The following is a 19,349-nucleotide window of genomic DNA, read 5'->3' as shown; positions in this document are numbered from 1 at the left end:
AGAGTTGCCAGATCGAAACAAAATTTAACATGTGTTCATTACAGAGATGGAAGTTTCCAAAACACTTAACTTTTTTCTGTTTATACCGCGCTTTTTGTGCTAGGCTAAGAAGTTTTCGAGCTGCCCTCGTATACCCTAAACTATTGGAGTATAATGTTTGATTCAGACCCCATAAAGTATAGATACATATGAGGGTTATTTTTGCTTTGGGTGTTTGGTAACCCTAGTGTTGCAATTTGCCAACTGACAGCTCTATCGTAAAGCTTGTCATTTTTGAGGTTATACGTACTTAGAATTTGTGTTGATTACAGCAACTTAAAAGATTCATCTCGCCCAAAAATTGAATTAAATATAAAATGTGTTCCTTGTGCAGAAGAAAATAATTATAAAACGCTGGGCCCTGAAACTCTGACATTGTTTTGTCCTTGTTATACCCTAAACCACATAGTGGTCAGGGTATAATAACTTTGATCTGCCAAAAAATTTGCCTACCAGAAATAATGACTTTAGACCCAATAAAATATATACCGATCGACTCAGCATCACCTCCTGAGTCAATCTAGCGCTTGGTGTCCGTCCATCCGTCCATGTATTTGTTGTTCGCAGGATTCCTGTCGCAATTATTAACCGATTTTGATAAAATGTGATATGTGGCGTTGTTTTGGTACGAGGACGAACTCTATTGAATTTGGAAAAAATCGGATCAAATTTAGATATAGCTCCCATATACAGTGAAACCTCTGAAGGGTAGACACCCATGGTCGCCTAAATTTTGTCCACCTTTGAGAGGTGTCCAGGTATGAGAGGTTAATTTTAATATGTTAATATAGCAAACGTCCCCAGACAACTGTCCATGTTTGGCAGGTGTTCAGTTTTCAGAGTGTCCACGTTTGAGAGGTTTCACTCTATATGTATCGCCCGATTTCGATAAATGGGTTCAGATTGCGTTCATTTACTAACCGATCGGCGACAAATTTGCCACAAAGTAAAACAATAGACCACCCTTTAAGTGTGCCAAATTTCATCGAAATCGGTTCAGAATTAGATATAGCTCCCATATATATTTATCACCCGATTTTCAGAAATTTGGCCAAAAACCCTTATTTATCAACCGATCTTAAACAAATTTGGCTTACTATAATGTTCTACTGTACTGACTATATGTGCAAAATATCATCCAAATCGGTTCAGATTCCCATATATGTAGCGCCCAATTTTCAAAAATTTGTCCCTTATAACCTTATTTTTGACCGTAGTGGCCTCATTTATAAACCGATTTTACTTAAATTTAGCACAAGGTAATCTCCTGTAATATCTACAAAACCTACAAAATATAATCTAAATCGGTTCAGATTTAGATATATTTTTAGATATAAAAAATTACCCCTTACAAATTTATTTCTGACCATAATAGCCTTATTTAGTACCCGATCTTACTCTAATTTAGCACAAGGTAACCTTCTGTGGTGTCAACCAAATCTGGGAAATATCATCGAAATCGATTCAGATGTAGATATAGCTCCCATATATATGCATCGATCGATTTTCCCAAATTTGGCCATAATACTCTTATTTATTAACCAATGTTGCTCAAATTTAAAATGTACATGTATGAGCTGATCGTGTTTAGACTTACATGTAGCTCTTACATAAATCTTTTATCCTATTTTCAGAAATTTGGCTTTATTACCCATACTAATTGGGCGATTTCATATATTTTAATAATGGACTCAATATTAGTGGCATACCAACTCTGTAGGTTCAGAATCAACTATAGCTCCTAATATCAGACATTTCTGTTCAGATTGTGATAAAACTTCCATGTACCCCCTAATGTTCTTAAATGTGGAAATGCGGTTTTTCCCCAAATCTATACCATTGATACCCCACAAACAATGTTTACTAATTCAGTAGGGATGGTTTAGGGTATGATATAGTCAGCTCCGCACGACTTTCTGCTTTACTCACTTGTTTTTTTTTTTTGGGAATGATATTTGGTGAGATCGAGAGCTTTAATATTTCCTCTCACAACGGAGAGATAAATCACTGTGTCCCTCTAAATTCTCTTTGAGGTTGTCAGAGAGCAGTGTTGCCAGTATTTTTCTGGCTCTTGTCCCCAAATTATGATGTTTTCGTCCCCAAAAATCCCCAATTTAAATTTAAATTCCTCACAAAAATACATCTGTGACAAGTTTTTTTTATTTTTTTTTTAAAGTAAAATGCTCTTCTGTCGCAAATCATTAATAGCTTAAATATTAAAATTTTGTCAAAACCAGAAAGTTGGAATAAGATCAAGATTTCGAACCACAAGGCCAAGAGACTGGTGATCGTCTTCCAAATGCTGGAGATATGAAAATGCGAATCGGTCACCTTGTCTTTATGAACGAAAAATTACTTCTAAATATTCAAGTAGTAAAATTGGGTTCCCAAAGTTGGTAGAATTCTACCAGAAATTGTAGATTTTTTATTATTTGGTAGATTGGTAGAATTTTTAATGTTTTGGTAGATTTTGCAAAGAGGTACTTCCTAAATTTTCTATAGAAATAAACTTCTGACAAAATTTTCTCTAGATAAATAAAATTTTGAGAAATTTGTCTATATACAAAAAATAGAGAATTTTTCTACATAGATATACAATTTTGACAAAATATTTTACAAAAATAAAATTTTGACAAAATTTTCTATATGGAAAAAAAATTTTGACAAAATTTTCCATAGAAATAAAATTTTGACAAAATTTTCTATATAAAATAAAATTCTGACAACATTTTCTATAGAAATATAATATTGAAAAAATTTTTTATAGACATAAAATATTGAAAAAATTTTCTATAGAAATAAAATTTTGGCAAAATTTTCTATAGAAATAAAATTTTGGCAAAATTTTCTATAGAAATAAAATTTTGACAAAATTTTCTAAAGAAATAAAATTTTGACGAAATTTTCTATAGAAATAAAATTTTGACAAAATTTTCTAAATAAATAACATTTTGGCGAAATGTTCTATAGAAACAAACTTTTGGCAAAATTTTCTATAGAAATAAAATTTTTACAAAATTTTCTATATAAAATAAAATTTTCACAAAATTTTCTATACAAAATAAAATTTTGACAAAATTCTCTATACAAATAAAATTTTGGCGAAATTTTCTATAGAAATAAAATTTTGACGAAAATTTCTCTTCTACAAAAACAATAAATGTCAACCGTATAGATGTCGCACAATGCCTGCAGCTTTGGTATAACCGACGTTGCGGTCGAAGCGCTGTTTTGATAAATTCTTTATTAAGGCGTCGGCAGTTATAATTTCAAATTGTCTGCCAAAAAATTTAATAGAATGAAAAGATTTATATAAAAGAACATTTGTTACTACAAAGTAGGTTTTAAATCCTATTTTTCTTACGTTTCATAAGGCCGGCAGAGAACGAAACTGGGTGATGCCGACGCAAACTGTATGATATTTGAGAGAAGCGCCGACAAAAACTGCATGACATTAGATAAATTTCCTCATGACTGCCACCTACTGTCGCAGTTTCGCTTGACAGTTTCGTTCTCTTGTTATCTTAATACTCTCTGAGGTTGTTATGTAGAACGTTGCCATATCATGATAGTGTATTTATACAGATTAGAGGTGTGCACGTGAGTAATATTTTACTCACGCTCACGCACACTCACGACGGAAAAATCTTACTCACGCACACTCACGCACGATATTGTTTGGTAGGACTCACGCTCACGCACACTCACGAAAAGAAAATTTGTATTCACGCACACTCACGCACGAAAATGTCGTGACTCACGAAAAATACCGTGACTCACGAAAAATGTCGTGACTCACGAACAATTTTTTGAATAATTTACCTTAGCGACGCGTCTGAAAACATGAGCATTATTAAAATCGAGAGCGTTATTACACTCTTAACATCCCAGGTGTCACTAAAATTGTAAATGAATTTAACTCTTAAGCGTTTTATGTTGGTGAGCAGGATTATTTTCGTGAGCGTAAATCTTTACTCACGCACACTCACGAAGATAATATTTTCGTGACTCACGCTCACGCACGACATTTTGGTTTGTTAATCACGCTCACGCACACTCACGCCGTTGCCATGAGCGTGACTCACGACTCACGCGTGAGTGACGAAAATTTTCGTGAGTCACGACAATTTCGTGTCACGTGCACACCTCTAATACAGATTATTATTAAATGCATTGACATGGTATACTTTTAGGCGCATATTTGACTTGATTTACAAAAAAATCATTATTGGAAACCAAACGAAATTGTTACAGATTTTGATTTCGTATTAAATATTTATTATATTGCCGTAAATGTAAATAATAACTTCTATAGATATAATTTTATTTTCTCAAGTTCATCAATCGTTTAAAAGATTATATCTCTCCATTACTTTTTATCATTTCAGGGGACTTCCAAAACCTTGGCGTATTGTAGTTCCTTCAATCATAATGTTTACAATTATGACAGTGGCAAATCTAAGCTATTTAATTTTGGCCAATGGCTTCATAAAGACTTTTTGCAAGGAGCTAAGAGAAAATCTCAGCAAACCGGATGCCATTAGGTAAGACAAAAAAAATACAATTCCCTGTGAATTTAATAAAAATGTAATTTTCCCCTTTTATCATTACAGTTGTGGTGATGCTATGTCTGTTCTAAGACCCATCATTCGACCACATGATTTCTCCCACCAAGTGTACTTAATGCTATTCAAGGCATCATATATACTGGCCATGGTATTATGGATCATCGCCTTGCTGATCATGATATTGAGATTTGTATTAGCCATAGATTTTCAAATGGTTGATATAGAAACGAGTTTTGATCGTGAATTACGTGAAAATAAATACAAGGATAGGGATTTTGTCGAAGTATTGCTGAGTTCACCGCAATATCAAAAGCCACAAAGTCTACATCCTAAAGATGAAAGAAATCGATCGGAAGATGATTTTCAAAGTGCAAAATCTCATATAAGCGAAGTAGCAACACCACTACTAGATGGCGTGGCAACAAATATCTCAATGATTGGAGGTGAAAGAATGGCCTAGAGGCGACCCGTAAGCGCTAGCAGTTTCTCCATCTCTCTCAATTTGAAATCGTATTCAATACTACTGCGATATACACATTTCTCATAGAAATCTCAGGTATACCGAATCCTACTTAAACATGGATATTGAAATTCCATAATGATATTGACCTTTCCTAGCAAGAAAATCGAAACACGATATTTATTCTAATAATTCCAATTATTCAAAAGTATTTTAACAATTTTGTTTGTAACATAATCAATTCCATTGATTCCAAATTTTGTATACAAAAAGTGCCTCGAAAGTTTTAGCAAAATAATATGGAATTCTAAATATTTCTGATCATTTTCAAAACTGGAAAAAATAACATTTTAAGAATTAAGTTTAATAAAAATATATATGTAATTTTTATTTATGATTTTTTGTTTTGTTTTTCTTTACGTTAGAATTAATTACAATTTTTTATAAAGATTTTATACAAACTTCAGTTTGTGTAGATAAATTATCCTTTTTTTATAAATCTATACTTATGTATATGTGTGTGTGAATGTGTAACCACAATGCCTAACTTTAATAAAGAAAAACGTATTTTTACCACTAAACAAAAAAATTTAAAAAACTTGTATTTTCTGGGAAAAAAATATATATATTTATTGTTGCCTTCTTATTGTGCCTGTGTATTCTAAAGTAGTGGAGATTTTCAAATCGGGAAATATTTTATTTGTTATAATAATTTTTTGAACATTTTCCAAACTTATACCAATTTCATGGTAATAGTTTTGGTTTCCAAATAATTGTCCAAACCATCCTTGCCCAATTCACGTCCCATGCCAGAGTGTTTATAGCCACCGAATGGAGTCTGTGGCAAAACGGCATCATAGCAATTGATCCATACCGACCCAGCATCCACATTATTGGCGAAATGCATAGCCTTATTGATGTCATTGGTCACAACACCAGCGGCCAAACCATATTTAACATTGTTGGCACGATCAATCATTTCTTCAATACTGCTGAATTTGAAGATCGATTGGACGGGACCGAAAATCTGAAAGTTTAAATAAAAAGATAAGTGTGATTAGAAGAAAAACAAAACCACTCACTATTGTGTTTGAGGTAAGTAAAATTGGATGAAGATGAATACATACTACACTGGACCAAGTCTGTTAGATTGGTGCTAGATGACTAAAGGAGGTTAAAATGCATTCTAGCTAAACAGGTTTTGAACCCGTCTATTACAAAGGCCACGTTATAATCACGGTTGCCACTCGATCCAAAAATAATCTACCAAATTTGAAGAAAAAATTTACCAAAAAATTATATTTTGCAGTTTTTGATTTCTATAGAAAATTTTGTCAAAATTTCTTTTCTATAATTGTTTGTTTAAAAATTGTATTCCTATATTTTTAAAATTGTATTCCTAGAAAAAATTTTGTCAAAATTTTATTCTATAGAAAATTTTGTCAACTTTTTATTCCTAGAGAAAATTTTGTCAAAATTTTATTCATAGAAAAAATTTGGTCAAAATTTTATTCCTATAGAAAATTTTGTAAAAATTTTATTCTTGTAAAAAATTGTATTCCTGTAAAAAATTTTATCCTATAAAAACTTTTATCAAAATTTTATTTTTAGCGAGAGAAAATTTGTCAAAATTTTATTCCTAGGGAAAAGTTTGTCAATGTTTTATTCGTAGAAAAAATATTGTCAAAATTTTATCCCTAGAGAAAAGTTTGTCAACATTTTATTCCTAGAGAAGATGTTGTCAAAATTTAATTCCTATAAAATTTATTTTAAAAAAATATTCTTATGAAAAATGTCAAAATTTTATTCCTATAAAAAATTTCATTCCATTAGCAAATTTTGTCAACATTTTATTCCTGTAGAAAATTTTGTAATTTTTTTTTGCTAGAAAATTTTGTCAAAATTTTATCCTATAGAAAATTTTGTAAAAGTTTTATTCCTATAGAAAGTTTTGTAAATATTTTATTCCTATAAATATTTTGTTACAATTTTACCCCAAGAGAAAATTTTGACAGAATTTTGTTCCTATAGAAAATTTTGTAAAAATTTTATTCCTATTACAAATTTTACCAAAATTTTGTAAAAGTTTTATTCCTATAGACAATTTTGTAAATATTTATTCCTATAAAAATTTTGTTACAATTTTACCCCTAGAAAAAATTTTGACAGAATTTTGTTCCTATAGAAAATTTTGTAAAAATTTTATTCCTAAATATTACAAATTTTGCCAAAATTTTATCCTATAGAAGCTTTTGTCAAAATTTTTATCTCTAGAGAAAATTTGTCAAAATTTTATTTCTAGAAGAAATGTTGTCAAAATTTTACTCCTAGAAAAAAATTTTCAAAATTTATTCCTATAAAAAATTTTGTCAAAATTGTATTCCTATGTTTTATTCGTAGAAAAAATATTGTCAAAATTTTATCCCTAGAGAAAAGTTTGTCAACATTTTATTCCTAGATTAGATGTTGTCAAAATTTAATTCCTATAAAATTTATTAAAAAAAATATTCTTAGGAAAAATGTCAAAATTTTATTACTATAAAAAATTTCATTCCATTAGTAAATTTTGTCAAAATTTTATTCCTGTAGAAAATTTTGTAATTTTTTTTTTTGCTAGAAAATTTTGTAAATGTTTTATTCTTATAGAAAATTTTGTAAATATTTTATTCCTATAAAAATTTTGTTACAATTTTACCCCTAGAGAAAATTTTGACAGAATTTTGTTCCTATAGAAAATTTTGTAAAAATTTTATTCCTATTACAAATTTTGCCAAAATTTTATCCTATAGAAGCTTTTGTCAAAATTTTTATCTCTAGAGAAAATTTGTCAAAATTTTATTTCTAGAGGAAATGTTGTCAAAATTTTACTCCTAGAAAAAAATTGTCAAAATTTTATTCCTATAAAAAATTTTGTCAAAATTGTATTCCTATGTTTTATTCGTAGAAAAAATATTGTCAAAATTTTATTTTATTTTATAATTTTATCAAAAGTTTGTCAATATTTTATTCCTAGAGAAGATGTTGTCAAAATTTAATTCCTATAAAATTTATTAAAAAAAAATATTCTTAGGAAAAATGTCAAAATTTTATTCCTATAAAAATTCCATTCCATTAGCAAATTTTGTCAAAATTTTATTCCTATAAAAAATGTTTTCAAAATGTTATCCTTGTAGAAAATTTTGTAAAACCGTGCGTCCATCCAACCATCTTGCAGTCTATAGGGCTTTGCCCAAATAAATTTGACAAGCATTCTTTTCCTCTGTTGGTTAAGCTACACTTATAGTTTAGTCAATGTATGGTTATAAGCTGAAATAAAAAACAACAACAATGCTTAAAGAACAAAACCAACAATAGCAAAACAAAACGAAGGGAAAATTTTTTTTTCTAGGACACTATGCAGAAGAGCGGTGCGATGTAATGAGGCCTGAATCCAAAGGTGATGCCCTGTAGCATAATAAGGCCAATCCTGACAGATAGTCTGGTGGACGAGGCAACGAGTCCAGCGACATGATGCCCTTACATAACTGGGGAAATTAAGACCACGTCAACCAGAGCCTTAGGGACGATTGTGGTCTTAAGACCAAAAGCGAAGCCTCCGCGGCTGCGGTGATATTCAAGAGAATGGAAAGAAACGCGAAACATGACCAACCGTCAAAGTATAGTAGGGTAGACGGTGGTCGTTACAGCGATGAGAGGATCCATGATCGCATACCTGTGGTGATCATAGCTGCCGATTGTGACATTCTTACGCCAATAAGATGGTCCTGGGAGAATGGGATCCCAGAACAGATACCAGAGGGAATGAACTGCTAGATTGTTGAGAGAACGGGACTGGGCGTATATGTAGTGGAACCAGACACCGAGATCGAATTCCAATTAACGGACCACATTATAATCCTGCAGGCAGAACTGCGTTCCATAAGGGAATTGGTTCGGAAATAAAAGGAGGCTAATGAAGGCTATAGCATACATTCCGGTTCGATCGCGAACCTTACTGGAAAATCATGATAAACAAATACTCGGAATATGTTAGGATCCGCATCATATGGGTGTCGGGACATGCCGGGAAGGCAGGAGGGACATAGGAACAATAACCGGGTATGTGAAGCACGTCCAAGGAGAAATTCGATCATATTTGATTAGAAATGTTGCTATAAACAGCATTTTGCTCTCATTAGAAAGGATAGGAATGAGTACATCTATAGATAATATGACATTTGCTGTCAGAGATAAATTCTCAGATACAATTAGAGGTAGACAATGTTAAGTAATGACTTCGAAAAGTACGTTGGAGTCATAATGGATAGGAAGCTAACTTTTAAGGACTAGGTGGAAGAGAGGGCAATGAAACCCACAAAGGCTTTAATCTCATTCAAAAAGGATATGGTGGTGACATAGGAACGAAAACGCACAACGTAATCCTAGTTTCGGCCGAACAGATGGTTAGAAATGAGACGTTACTGCGAATACATTCTAAAGCCTAAAAAGAGGGACAAAGAAGCAGCATTTTAAGAAAATGGAAAAGGGTGTGGAGGAAAAAAATTCAATCAAGGATCTTTTGATTTATGTTAAGGCCATAATTCTAGATTGAAAGAACTAGCGGACCTGTCAAACGTATCTTAAGCTGGTTGTTAAGATTTTGTAAGACACAAAATTAGTGCATAGTTGGATGGGTTCAACTGCGTATAATTGGTATTTTAGTTAATGTACTAGCCCAAAGGACCAGTGTTACTGCCTGGGGAAAAACTGCCCAAACGTATCGCCCACAGTACAAGGTTGCAAACTAATTTGTAAGAAAAGTTACCCATTTTTTACAAAGAAAAAAATAAAAATAAGTTGGATTTTAAAATATTTTCCTACGAAATTTTGAAGTCTCGTTTGTTTTTTTTTTCAAATAAAATCTAAATCAACCCAACAATCAATTTATCTCTATCTAATGAGGGATACATTCTCGAGATTCCTGAGAAATCCCGGTTTACCCAATAAATTATTTGCCTCCCTTTAGAAAAAGAAAAAGTGCTCTAAAGTGCAATGGCTTGAGGCGAAAGTAAAGAATTGTCACATAAACCTAACCTATTGATGGGATACTTACTTCTTCTTGGGCAATCTTCATGTTGTCGGTGACATCGGAGAAGACAGTGGGTTCAATGAAGAAACCAACATCACCAATGCGTTTGCCACCACACTGTAATTTGGCACCTTCCTTCTTGCCACTTTCAATGAAGCCCATAACTTTAGTCAACATTTCATCATCAATTTGAGGACCTTGTTGGACAGATTCATCGAAGGGATTTCCAACTTTGCGGGCCTTAGCCTTGGCAGCAGCCTTAGCAACAAATTGATCGTAGATTTTCTCATGTACATAGGTGCGGCTACCGGCGCAACAGCTTTGACCATGATTGGAGAATAAAGCTTCATGGGTGATGTCTACAGCCAAGTCAACTTTAAAAAACAAAAACAATTTATATGTAAGAGACAATACCCAACTAAAAATTCCAATTAGTTTATACCATCAGCATCGTCGAAGACCACTACTGGACTTTTGCCACCCAATTCCAAGGAAACACGTTTAAGATTGGTCTTGGCAGCAGCTTCCATAACAATACGACCAATTTCCACGGAACCAGTAAAGGCAACCTTTTGGATATCAGGATGTTCAGAGATAGCAGCACCAGCAGTGGGACCATAACCTGTAACAACATTGATAACACCAGCAGGGAAGCCTGCTTCCTTGGTCAAAGCGGCCATATGCAAAGCTGTCAAAGGTGTCTGTTCGGCGGGTTTCATGATGATGGTGCAACCAACAGCCAAAGCTGGACCCCATTTCCAGGCCAACATTAGCAAGGGATAATTCCAGGGAATGATTTGACCAACGACACCAATTGGTTCCTTGCGGGTCATGGAAATGAAGCCACCAGCTGGAATGGTATCACCAAAGAATTTATCGGTCCAGCCGGCATAATATTTCAAGGTCATAATAGAAATTTCCACATCGAATAAAGCTTCGGCATAGGGTTTGCCATTGTCAAGGGTCTCAAGGCTAGCCAGGAAATGTTTGTCGCGGGCCATAAGATCACAGAGTCTAATAGGGGTAATCGTTATGAGTATTTTAAAACACTGGGACTTTCAACAAGGCCATCTTACTTGATCATCAATTCGGTACGTTGCAAGGGACTCAATTTGCGCCATGCGGAATTTCTGTGGAATGCCTTCTTGGCAGCGGCAACAGCTAAATCGACATCAGCCTAAATATAGTAATAAAGGAAAGTTTATTGTCGTATTTTGGAAGTTGGTATTTTCTGCTATTTCCGCTCCCTACCTTATCACCTTCGGCAACTTCGACAATAACTTTGCCCGTTGCAGGATTCATGGTTGGGAATTTTTTACCCGACTTGGCATCAACAAATTCATTGTTAATGAAAAGCTAAAATAAAACAAAAAGTATATATGAACATAGTTAATTAATTGCAATTTCTTTAATATAATTTAAAAAGTTTATGTAAACTAAACATTTATTGTCATATAATAATTGAATTAAAGTTTGTGTTAAGTTTTAGCTGAATTTTCATTTTTATTATAAATTTTATTTTAAATCCATTTTATTTTTATTAATAGTTAACTTATTATTCGATACGATATGGTCAAATAAGAAAAAGGAAATTGATGAATTAAGTTATTGAAATGATGTTTGGCCGGGGAACACGAAATATTTTTGCCGGAAATACATTTTTTACTCGCCAAGCATAACGTTCTTGCCGAAATCAGATACATAATTTCCGAGAAAATAATATGGTTGCGATCGAACATCTTACATAATCTCTGTCCAAAAATAAAATTATGCTGTTGAGGTGATCATATTCCTTCTCTGGGTGTGTGTGTAGTAATGATTCGATTTGCAAGGGGATAATTCGTATATGCTTTCTCCGTTGAAAGTAAGAATGAAATTTTAGACAGAGGAAATTCCCCTATCTTATAAAGTATTTTCTTTTAGAGCAAATAAACATAAGTTTGTGATAAGCGATACAACGATTTTCTCTAATCTTTTTTAGAAGAAAAGTCTTCTTTAAATGTATATTTTTTTTGTTTTTTTCATTCTTGTTTTTAGTTTTAGTTTTAATTTAAATAAAATATTTAATTTGGTTTTAAATGTAATTTTAATTTTGATTATAATTTTAACTTTAAAAATTTTAAGTATTCTTTTTGTTTTAAGTTATTTTTTTTATTTTAATCGGATTTTTTTTCATTTTAATTAAAAGTTATATTTAAATTAATTTAATTTTCAATGACTTAATTCGTAAATTTATTTAATATTTTTGTTTATAATTGTAATTTGAATTTAAATAATTAGTATTAAATGTAATTTTAATTTTGATTAAGATTTTAATTTTAATATTATTTAGTAGCAAATTTAGTTTTACTTCGCAATTTTTAAGATTAATTGTAATTTTAGATTTGATTCAAATTTTGTTTCTATTATTTTTAATTTTAATCGGACATTTATTAAAACAAAATTAAATGTAAATTAATTTAATTTTCAATCACTTAATTTCTTAAATCTTTATTTTTGTTTTTTATTTAGTTTTGTGTTTAACTGTAATTTAAATTTTTATAAAAAATATTTGATTTGGTTTTAAATGTAATTTTAATTACAATTAATTATTAAGTATTAACTTCAGTTTTAAGTTGCAATTTTGAAGAATAACATTAATATTATATCTTAATGTTTTTTATACCCTAAACCACATAGTGGTCAGGGGATAATAAGTTTGATCTGCCAAAAAATGTGCCTACCAGAAATATTGACTTTAGACCCCATAAAATATATACCGATCGACTCAGAATCACCTTCTGAGTCGATCTAGCGCTTGGTGTCCGTCTGTCCATGTATTTGTTGTTCACAGGATTCCGGTCGCAATTATTAACCGATTTTGATGAAATTTGGTACAGTGAGTTTTTTGGGCACAAGGACGAACGCTATTGAATTTAGAAGAAATCGGATCAAATTTAGATACAGCTCCCATATATATGTATCGCCCGATTTTGACAAATGGGGTTACGTTGCGTTTTTTTACAAACGGATCATCACCATATTTGGCAAAAACTAATCTTTTCCATCGCCCTTCAAGCCTGCAAAATTTCATCCAAATCGGTTCAGATTTAGCTATAGCTCCCATATACATGTACCGCCCGATTTTTTCTAAACTTGGCCATAAAACCCTTATTTATCAACCGATCTTACTCAAAGTTGGCTAAATGTAATCTTCTATGGCACTAACTATATGTGCAAAAAATCATCGAAATCGGTTCAGATTTAGCTATAGCTCCCATATATATGTATAGCCCGATTTTCCCAAATTTGGCCATAGAACCTTTATTTATTAACCGACCTTACTAAAAGTTGGCTAGATCCAGTCCTCTATAGTACTAACTATATGTGCAAAATTTCATCGAAATCGGTTCAGATGTAGATATAACTCCCACATATGTATCACCCGATTTTGAAAAATTCGCCCCTAATAACCTTATGTTTGACCATACAGGCCTCATTTCTTAACTGATTTTACTCAAACCTTGCACAAGGTAACCTTTTGTGGTATTAATCAAACCCGCAAAATATTATGAAAATTGTTTCAGATTTACATATAGCTTCCATATATATGAATCGCTAGATTTTCCCAAATTTGGCCATAATACTTTTATTTATTAACCAATGTTACTCAAATTTCAAATTTTGATGTACTAGCTGATCGTATTTATACGTACTTGTAGCTCTTACATAAGAATATTGCTCGATTTTAACATATTTGTATTTATTACCCACACTAATTGCGCGACGAAGCACCCATAAACATGTACCCCTTAATTTTCTTAAATATGCAACTGGGGTTTATCTCCCAGACCTATATTAATGTTACCCCACAAATGCTTATGATTACTAATTCAGTAAGGGTGGTTTAGGGTATGATATATTCGGCCGAGCCCGACTTTCTACTTTACTTACTTGTTTTTTTTTTTAATTTAAAATTACTTTTATATAAATTTATAAAGGTATGTATTTATTTTATGTTAGTTTTTATTTAATTTTAATTCAAAATTTTCATTTTAATTTTTATTTTGACAAGGGACCCCCTTTTTATAGCCGGGTCCGAACGGCGTTCCACATTGCAGTGAAATCACTTAGAGATGCTTTGAAACACTCAAAAATTTCACCAGCATTACTGAGGTGGATGTCATTGAGCTAAACATGGGACTAAGTGAGCCTAAAAAACGGGATTTCAATCCCAGTTTTGACCAAACCTCGTTTATAAAAAGGAGGTCCCATGTCATTGAGCTAAATATGGGACTAAGTGAGCCTAAAAAAAACGGGATTAACCATTGGTAAATATTTCATTTGAATCTTCGTATTATCGTATATTTTTTGTTCTATGAATTCAATTTTGGTTCGTAACCCTCCCACTGTGTCACAATATGGAATATATTATCTAAATGCTCGAACATATATACGTCTTTAGTACATCGTCCACTAGCCTTATCACAAACTTTCGCTTTTCACAATGTTCACTTTTATCTAATGGCATTCGCTTAACAATGTATTTTTATTTAACATACCCTCATGACACATGAGATAAGCCTTTATTATTGATATGCAAACAAGTTCATTTAAACCCTACAAACTAACATAGTAATTATTAAAACAATATATTCTGATTGATTTCTAATAGTGTATTAAATAAGATTTCTTTCGGGATTTGGACAACAATTTATTGAATGTTAAAAGTCTTTATAAGGGTTCTGTGTATGATTTTCGTACAAAAACGAAATAGAGGAAAAGGTTGTGCCTAAAAGTATGCAATAGTTTTATGGGATGATTTACTCGTGTAATTGATTTACAAATGTCGAAGTATTATAATGGTGTTGTAACAACTACACAATTAAGCCTAAATGTATGCAAAATGTTTATATTGGCGATATCAATAAAATTGATAAATCACAAAATTTGCAAATTGCAACTTGCAATATTGGTTAGGTTTATAAAGAATTGTAATTTATTTGAGATAAAAGCGATTCAAACGTAATTTAGCTCTGAGTGTTCCTACCCCACGTATGAGAAAATTCGTTAAATATTTAAGAGGGTGAATATTGTCATAATCACACTTGAGATTACTAAATTGCGATTTGTTCATAAATTTTATCAACAATTTGTATTGATTGCTTTTAGACCACACATGACCAGTGATAAGACGATAATTTTCTATAGATTGCATGTTCAACAGGTAGATTACGCTACATGCAAATAATATGTACGTCGATTAAATCAGCCTGGGATAATATATAAAATAAATATATTTAAAAGTAAATATATTAAAACGATCAAGCAACAATATCTTTAAAATTTGGGTCATTATACGCACACATACAAGTTCTTATCACATTTAGTAACAGAACAATTTAATAAATTTAAATTTAAATAACAATAATATGAATGAAATTGTGATAGCTTCATATTTATTTGTAGAGTTATAAAAACGGTATTATAGAATTCATATAAAAAAATTTAAATGCCAATTGGTAATTGTAAACGTTTAACAAATAAACATCAGATCTATACTAAAGACTATGGGAAAGTTCATTCGGTCAAAAAGAAACACGTATGGTCAGGAATGAAAGCGTAGGTTTATATATAAAAAAGTGTAGGTTTATATATAAAAAATTTTAACTAAAATAATTTAGTAATTGCAACATGATTCAACTTTATTAAAAATAATATTTTTTCTGTTGTTTAATAAAAATTCATATTTTGGAGGAAAAAAATTGGAACTAAAAATTATTAAAATGACTTTAGCGCTATATGAAGTTTGAGACAGACTCAATTTAAGTAAAATTTACTCGTTTAAAAAACTTATGACCTCAATTTAAGCAAACTTCACCCATTTCATAAAAATATGAAGTGGGGGTATGGATTTGTATTTGGTTGGTTGGCTGGTTCTTTTCAATGACTAAATTGTTTATGTTACTTAATATTCTTTGTGCAATGGTATTATAATGTCTCTAATTATAATCTTGATATAATAATCCTTTATTTTTTGAGTTTAAACTAAAAATGGAAGTTATAGTTATAATATATTTTTAGAATCTAATGACAATATACACTCAGAAAAAAGTGCACCCCATCATGAACGGCATTAATATATACTCAGACAGTCAACCTGCAATAAAATCCTTGGACTCTGTGTTCCTCAACTCGAAAACGGCCATCGACTGCCGCAAATCTCTCAATGAGATGGCTGAGCAGTACAATATTCACCTAATATGGGTGCCTGACCATAGGAACATACCTTCTCACGCAGCTCATGCTGTTATGATGGCAAATGTTCGATGGGAGAATTGCAAGAGCTGTAATGACACCAAGCCCATTTAAACTTAAACCGCACACTAGATATGCTAGTGTTCTCGAGACGTCAGATATCACTCCTGATATCTGCTATAACGGGTCGCTGCCTGATAGGCGATTTTGCAAAAACTATAGGCGCGAAGTAAAGGGTGATTTGTTAAGAGCTTGATAACTTTTTTTTTTAAAAAACGCATAAAATTTGCAAAATCTCATCGGTTCTTTATTTGAAACGTTAGATTGGTCCATGACATTTACTTTTTGAAGATAATTTCATTTAAATGTTGACCGCGGCTGCGTCTTAGGTGGTCCATTCGGAAAGTCCAATTTTGGGCAACTTTTTCGAGCATTTCGGCCGGAATAGCCCGAATTTCTTCAGAAATGTTGTCTTCCAAAGCTGGAATAGTTGCTGGCTTATTTCTGTAGACTTTAGACTTGACGTAGCCCCACAAAAAATAGTCTAAAGGCGTCAAATCGCATGATCTTGGTGGCCAACTTACCGGTCCATTTCTTGAGATGAATTGTTCTCCGAAGTTTTCCCTCAAAATGGCCATATAATCGCGAGCTGTGTGGCATGTAGCGCCATCTTGTTGAAACCACATGTCAACCAAGTTCAGTTCTTCCATTTTTGGCAACAAAAAGTTTGTTAGCATCGAACGATAGCGATCGCCATTCACCGTAACGTTGCGTCCAACAGCATCTTTGAAAAAATACGGTCCACTGATTCCACCAGCGTACAAACCACACCAAACAGTGCATTTTTCGGGATGCATGGGCAGTTCTTGAACGGCTTCTGGTTGCTCTTCACTCCAAATGCGGCAATTTTGCTTATTTACGTAGCCATTCAACCAGAAATGAGCCTCATCGCTGAACAAAATTTGTCGATAAAAAAGCGGATTTTCTGCCACTGATTTTGGTAATAAAATTCAATGATTTGCAAGCGTTGCTCGTTAGTAAGTCTATTCATGATGAAATGTCAAAGCATACTGAGCATCTTTCTCTTTGACACCATGTCTGAAATCCCACGTGATCTGTCAAATACTAATGCATGAAAATCCTAACCTCAATAGAATCACCCTTTATAATGACTATTGTATGAGCTGTCATGATGCGGAGGAAAAGGAATCAATTAAACACCTCTTGTGTGAGTGTCCTGCATTTTGTGTAAAGCGCAAGGAACTTTTGGGAGCATATAGCTTCAGATTACTGGCGGACCTGGAAAACGTTGACTTAAGCAGTCTGCTAATGTTTTTGGAACAATCTGGTTGGTTCAGCAGAAGAAAATAATCGAGAAGGTTCAGCGGTTAAAACTAGAAGTGCCCATATGTAATAGGTACTTTTAGTTAATGTGGTATCACAATGGACTGAATAGTCTAAGTGAGCCTGAATCTTAATCGGGCTGCCACTTTAAACTAACCTAACCTATCATGAAAGAAAATGTAAGTTTATAGTAAAACTTCACGCATTTAAGGAAAATATGAGCCATTTTCAAATTTAGTAAAATTATTTACTTTATTTGTATATATGGCAAAATTAAACTAAACTCAACTAATTTTCATGAATTAAAAATAAATTTAAATCGGCTATAAAAAAATCGTTTCGCTATAAATAAAATTGTTAAGTTTACAAAAAAACTCAATCATTGTATCTCTTAATTTTTTATTCCATGCATGGTAAAAAAAAACACTTCTCTCTTTAAAATAAAATTTATGATAACAACATAGAATAATATTTCAAAAATTTTTATAGCTTCTTATAATGGTTCTAATTTTAGAAATTGACATTTAATCGGAATCAGAACGAGAACGTTCCAAACGTTCTTATCAGTAAAGGTACTCAATATATTTTACGAAAATCGTCGGAGAATTTAATATCCGTATGTAAATCACCAATGGCATAAAAACCTACCACACTAAAGGTAGTATAGCCTCCGATGTGTAAAAACTTTTCATTAAGCTATTATGGCTATTTTGGCTTCAGAAAAGCCTTAAGTGCACTGAAAAAAAAGCATGCCCGTTTCCAAAGATTTTGTCTTTACTTTAAAGATTTTGGTATTGATTCCGAGCCAAAGAAGCGGAGAATACAAGTAAGGATACTTTTAAAACACAATTCTCTTTTAAATTTGGGGTTTGTGTACTTGCTTCTAGGAAGCAAATTTAATTTTTTTGCTTTTTCAGTTTTTTTTTCATATCCTATCAAAGTCCTTTAAAAACGAGTTAACGACAACTTAATTTTCCAAATTAAGACTTCCTATTTTTGAACGATTTTTTTGCTTTGTAATCAAGATGCAAAAAGACAACAAATTTAAAGACAATTTCATTAAATTTAAAGAATTTTTCAGAATTATTAAAGTCAAGTTGACCTTAGCCCAAACATTTTTTCTTTCATGTTATGATACCCATTTTTTTAAGTGAAATCACTTAATTATAAGGACAATACGACTTCATTGAAAAGTTTATCGACTTTTGGACAAGGAAAAAACTTTATATTAGAGAAATGCGTCTTTTATGCTAAGCAAAATTTGCATTCATATTTTAAGGACATGAAATCTTTGACCTCACGACAATATTTTTTCAGTGTGGAACGGACAACAAAAAACTGAAAATTTAAGAATGACTATCATTACAATGGGTAGATATTTAAAACTGGGGGATCAGTTTATATGAGCTAACCCTAAAATAAAGATACCGTACTACTTTTAGGTATAGCCCTCATATGTACCGACCCTCGGATTTGGCTTGTGTGGACTCCTGAAGTAGCGAATTTAAAGATATTTTTCTCTTAGAGAAAATTTTTTCTTTCAAAGAAATTTTGATTAAAAGAAATTTCATCATCTCTGTTTTAAATAGCCTTTAAATTGGTTGAGATATGGAATTTTTAGATTTAAGTAAAA

The 19,349-nt window shown here is 31.9% G+C and overlaps 2 protein-coding genes across 8 annotated transcripts in view; one reads left to right on the top strand and one right to left on the bottom strand.

Moving 5' to 3' along the window:
• The window catches only part of LOC142221773 (uncharacterized), a 68,281-nt gene extending 62,817 nt beyond the window's left edge, over positions 1 to 5,464 (top strand). For all 6 annotated transcript variants that reach the window (XM_075291575.1, XM_075291571.1, XM_075291570.1 and 3 more), the window contains 2 exons: positions 4,428 to 4,583; positions 4,653 to 5,464. In XM_075291575.1, coding sequence (XP_075147690.1) covers positions 4,428 to 4,583; positions 4,653 to 5,067 — 571 coding nt within the window. In that variant the 3' untranslated portion in view covers positions 5,068 to 5,464. The remainder of the gene's footprint in view (positions 1 to 4,427; positions 4,584 to 4,652) is intronic.
• A 202-nt stretch (positions 5,465 to 5,666) lies between these two features.
• The window catches only part of LOC142221772 (aldehyde dehydrogenase X, mitochondrial), a 29,238-nt gene continuing 15,555 nt past the window's right edge, over positions 5,667 to 19,349 (bottom strand). For both annotated transcript variants that reach the window (XM_075291568.1, XM_075291567.1), the window contains 5 exons: positions 11,387 to 11,491; positions 11,212 to 11,312; positions 10,578 to 11,149; positions 10,160 to 10,509; positions 5,667 to 6,094 (listed from right to left, as the gene is read on the bottom strand). In XM_075291568.1, the coding sequence (XP_075147683.1) occupies positions 5,801 to 6,094; positions 10,160 to 10,509; positions 10,578 to 11,149; positions 11,212 to 11,312; positions 11,387 to 11,491 (1,422 nt within the window). In that variant the 3' untranslated portion in view covers positions 5,667 to 5,800. The remainder of the gene's footprint in view (positions 6,095 to 10,159; positions 10,510 to 10,577; positions 11,150 to 11,211; positions 11,313 to 11,386; positions 11,492 to 19,349) is intronic.

The sequence above is a fragment of the Haematobia irritans genome, chromosome 1, assembly GCF_050003625.1.
Source record: "Haematobia irritans isolate KBUSLIRL chromosome 1, ASM5000362v1, whole genome shotgun sequence".
In the NCBI taxonomy this organism is placed as follows: domain Eukaryota; kingdom Metazoa; phylum Arthropoda; class Insecta; order Diptera; family Muscidae; genus Haematobia; species Haematobia irritans.
This window is presented reverse-complemented; position numbering and strand designations above follow the sequence as displayed.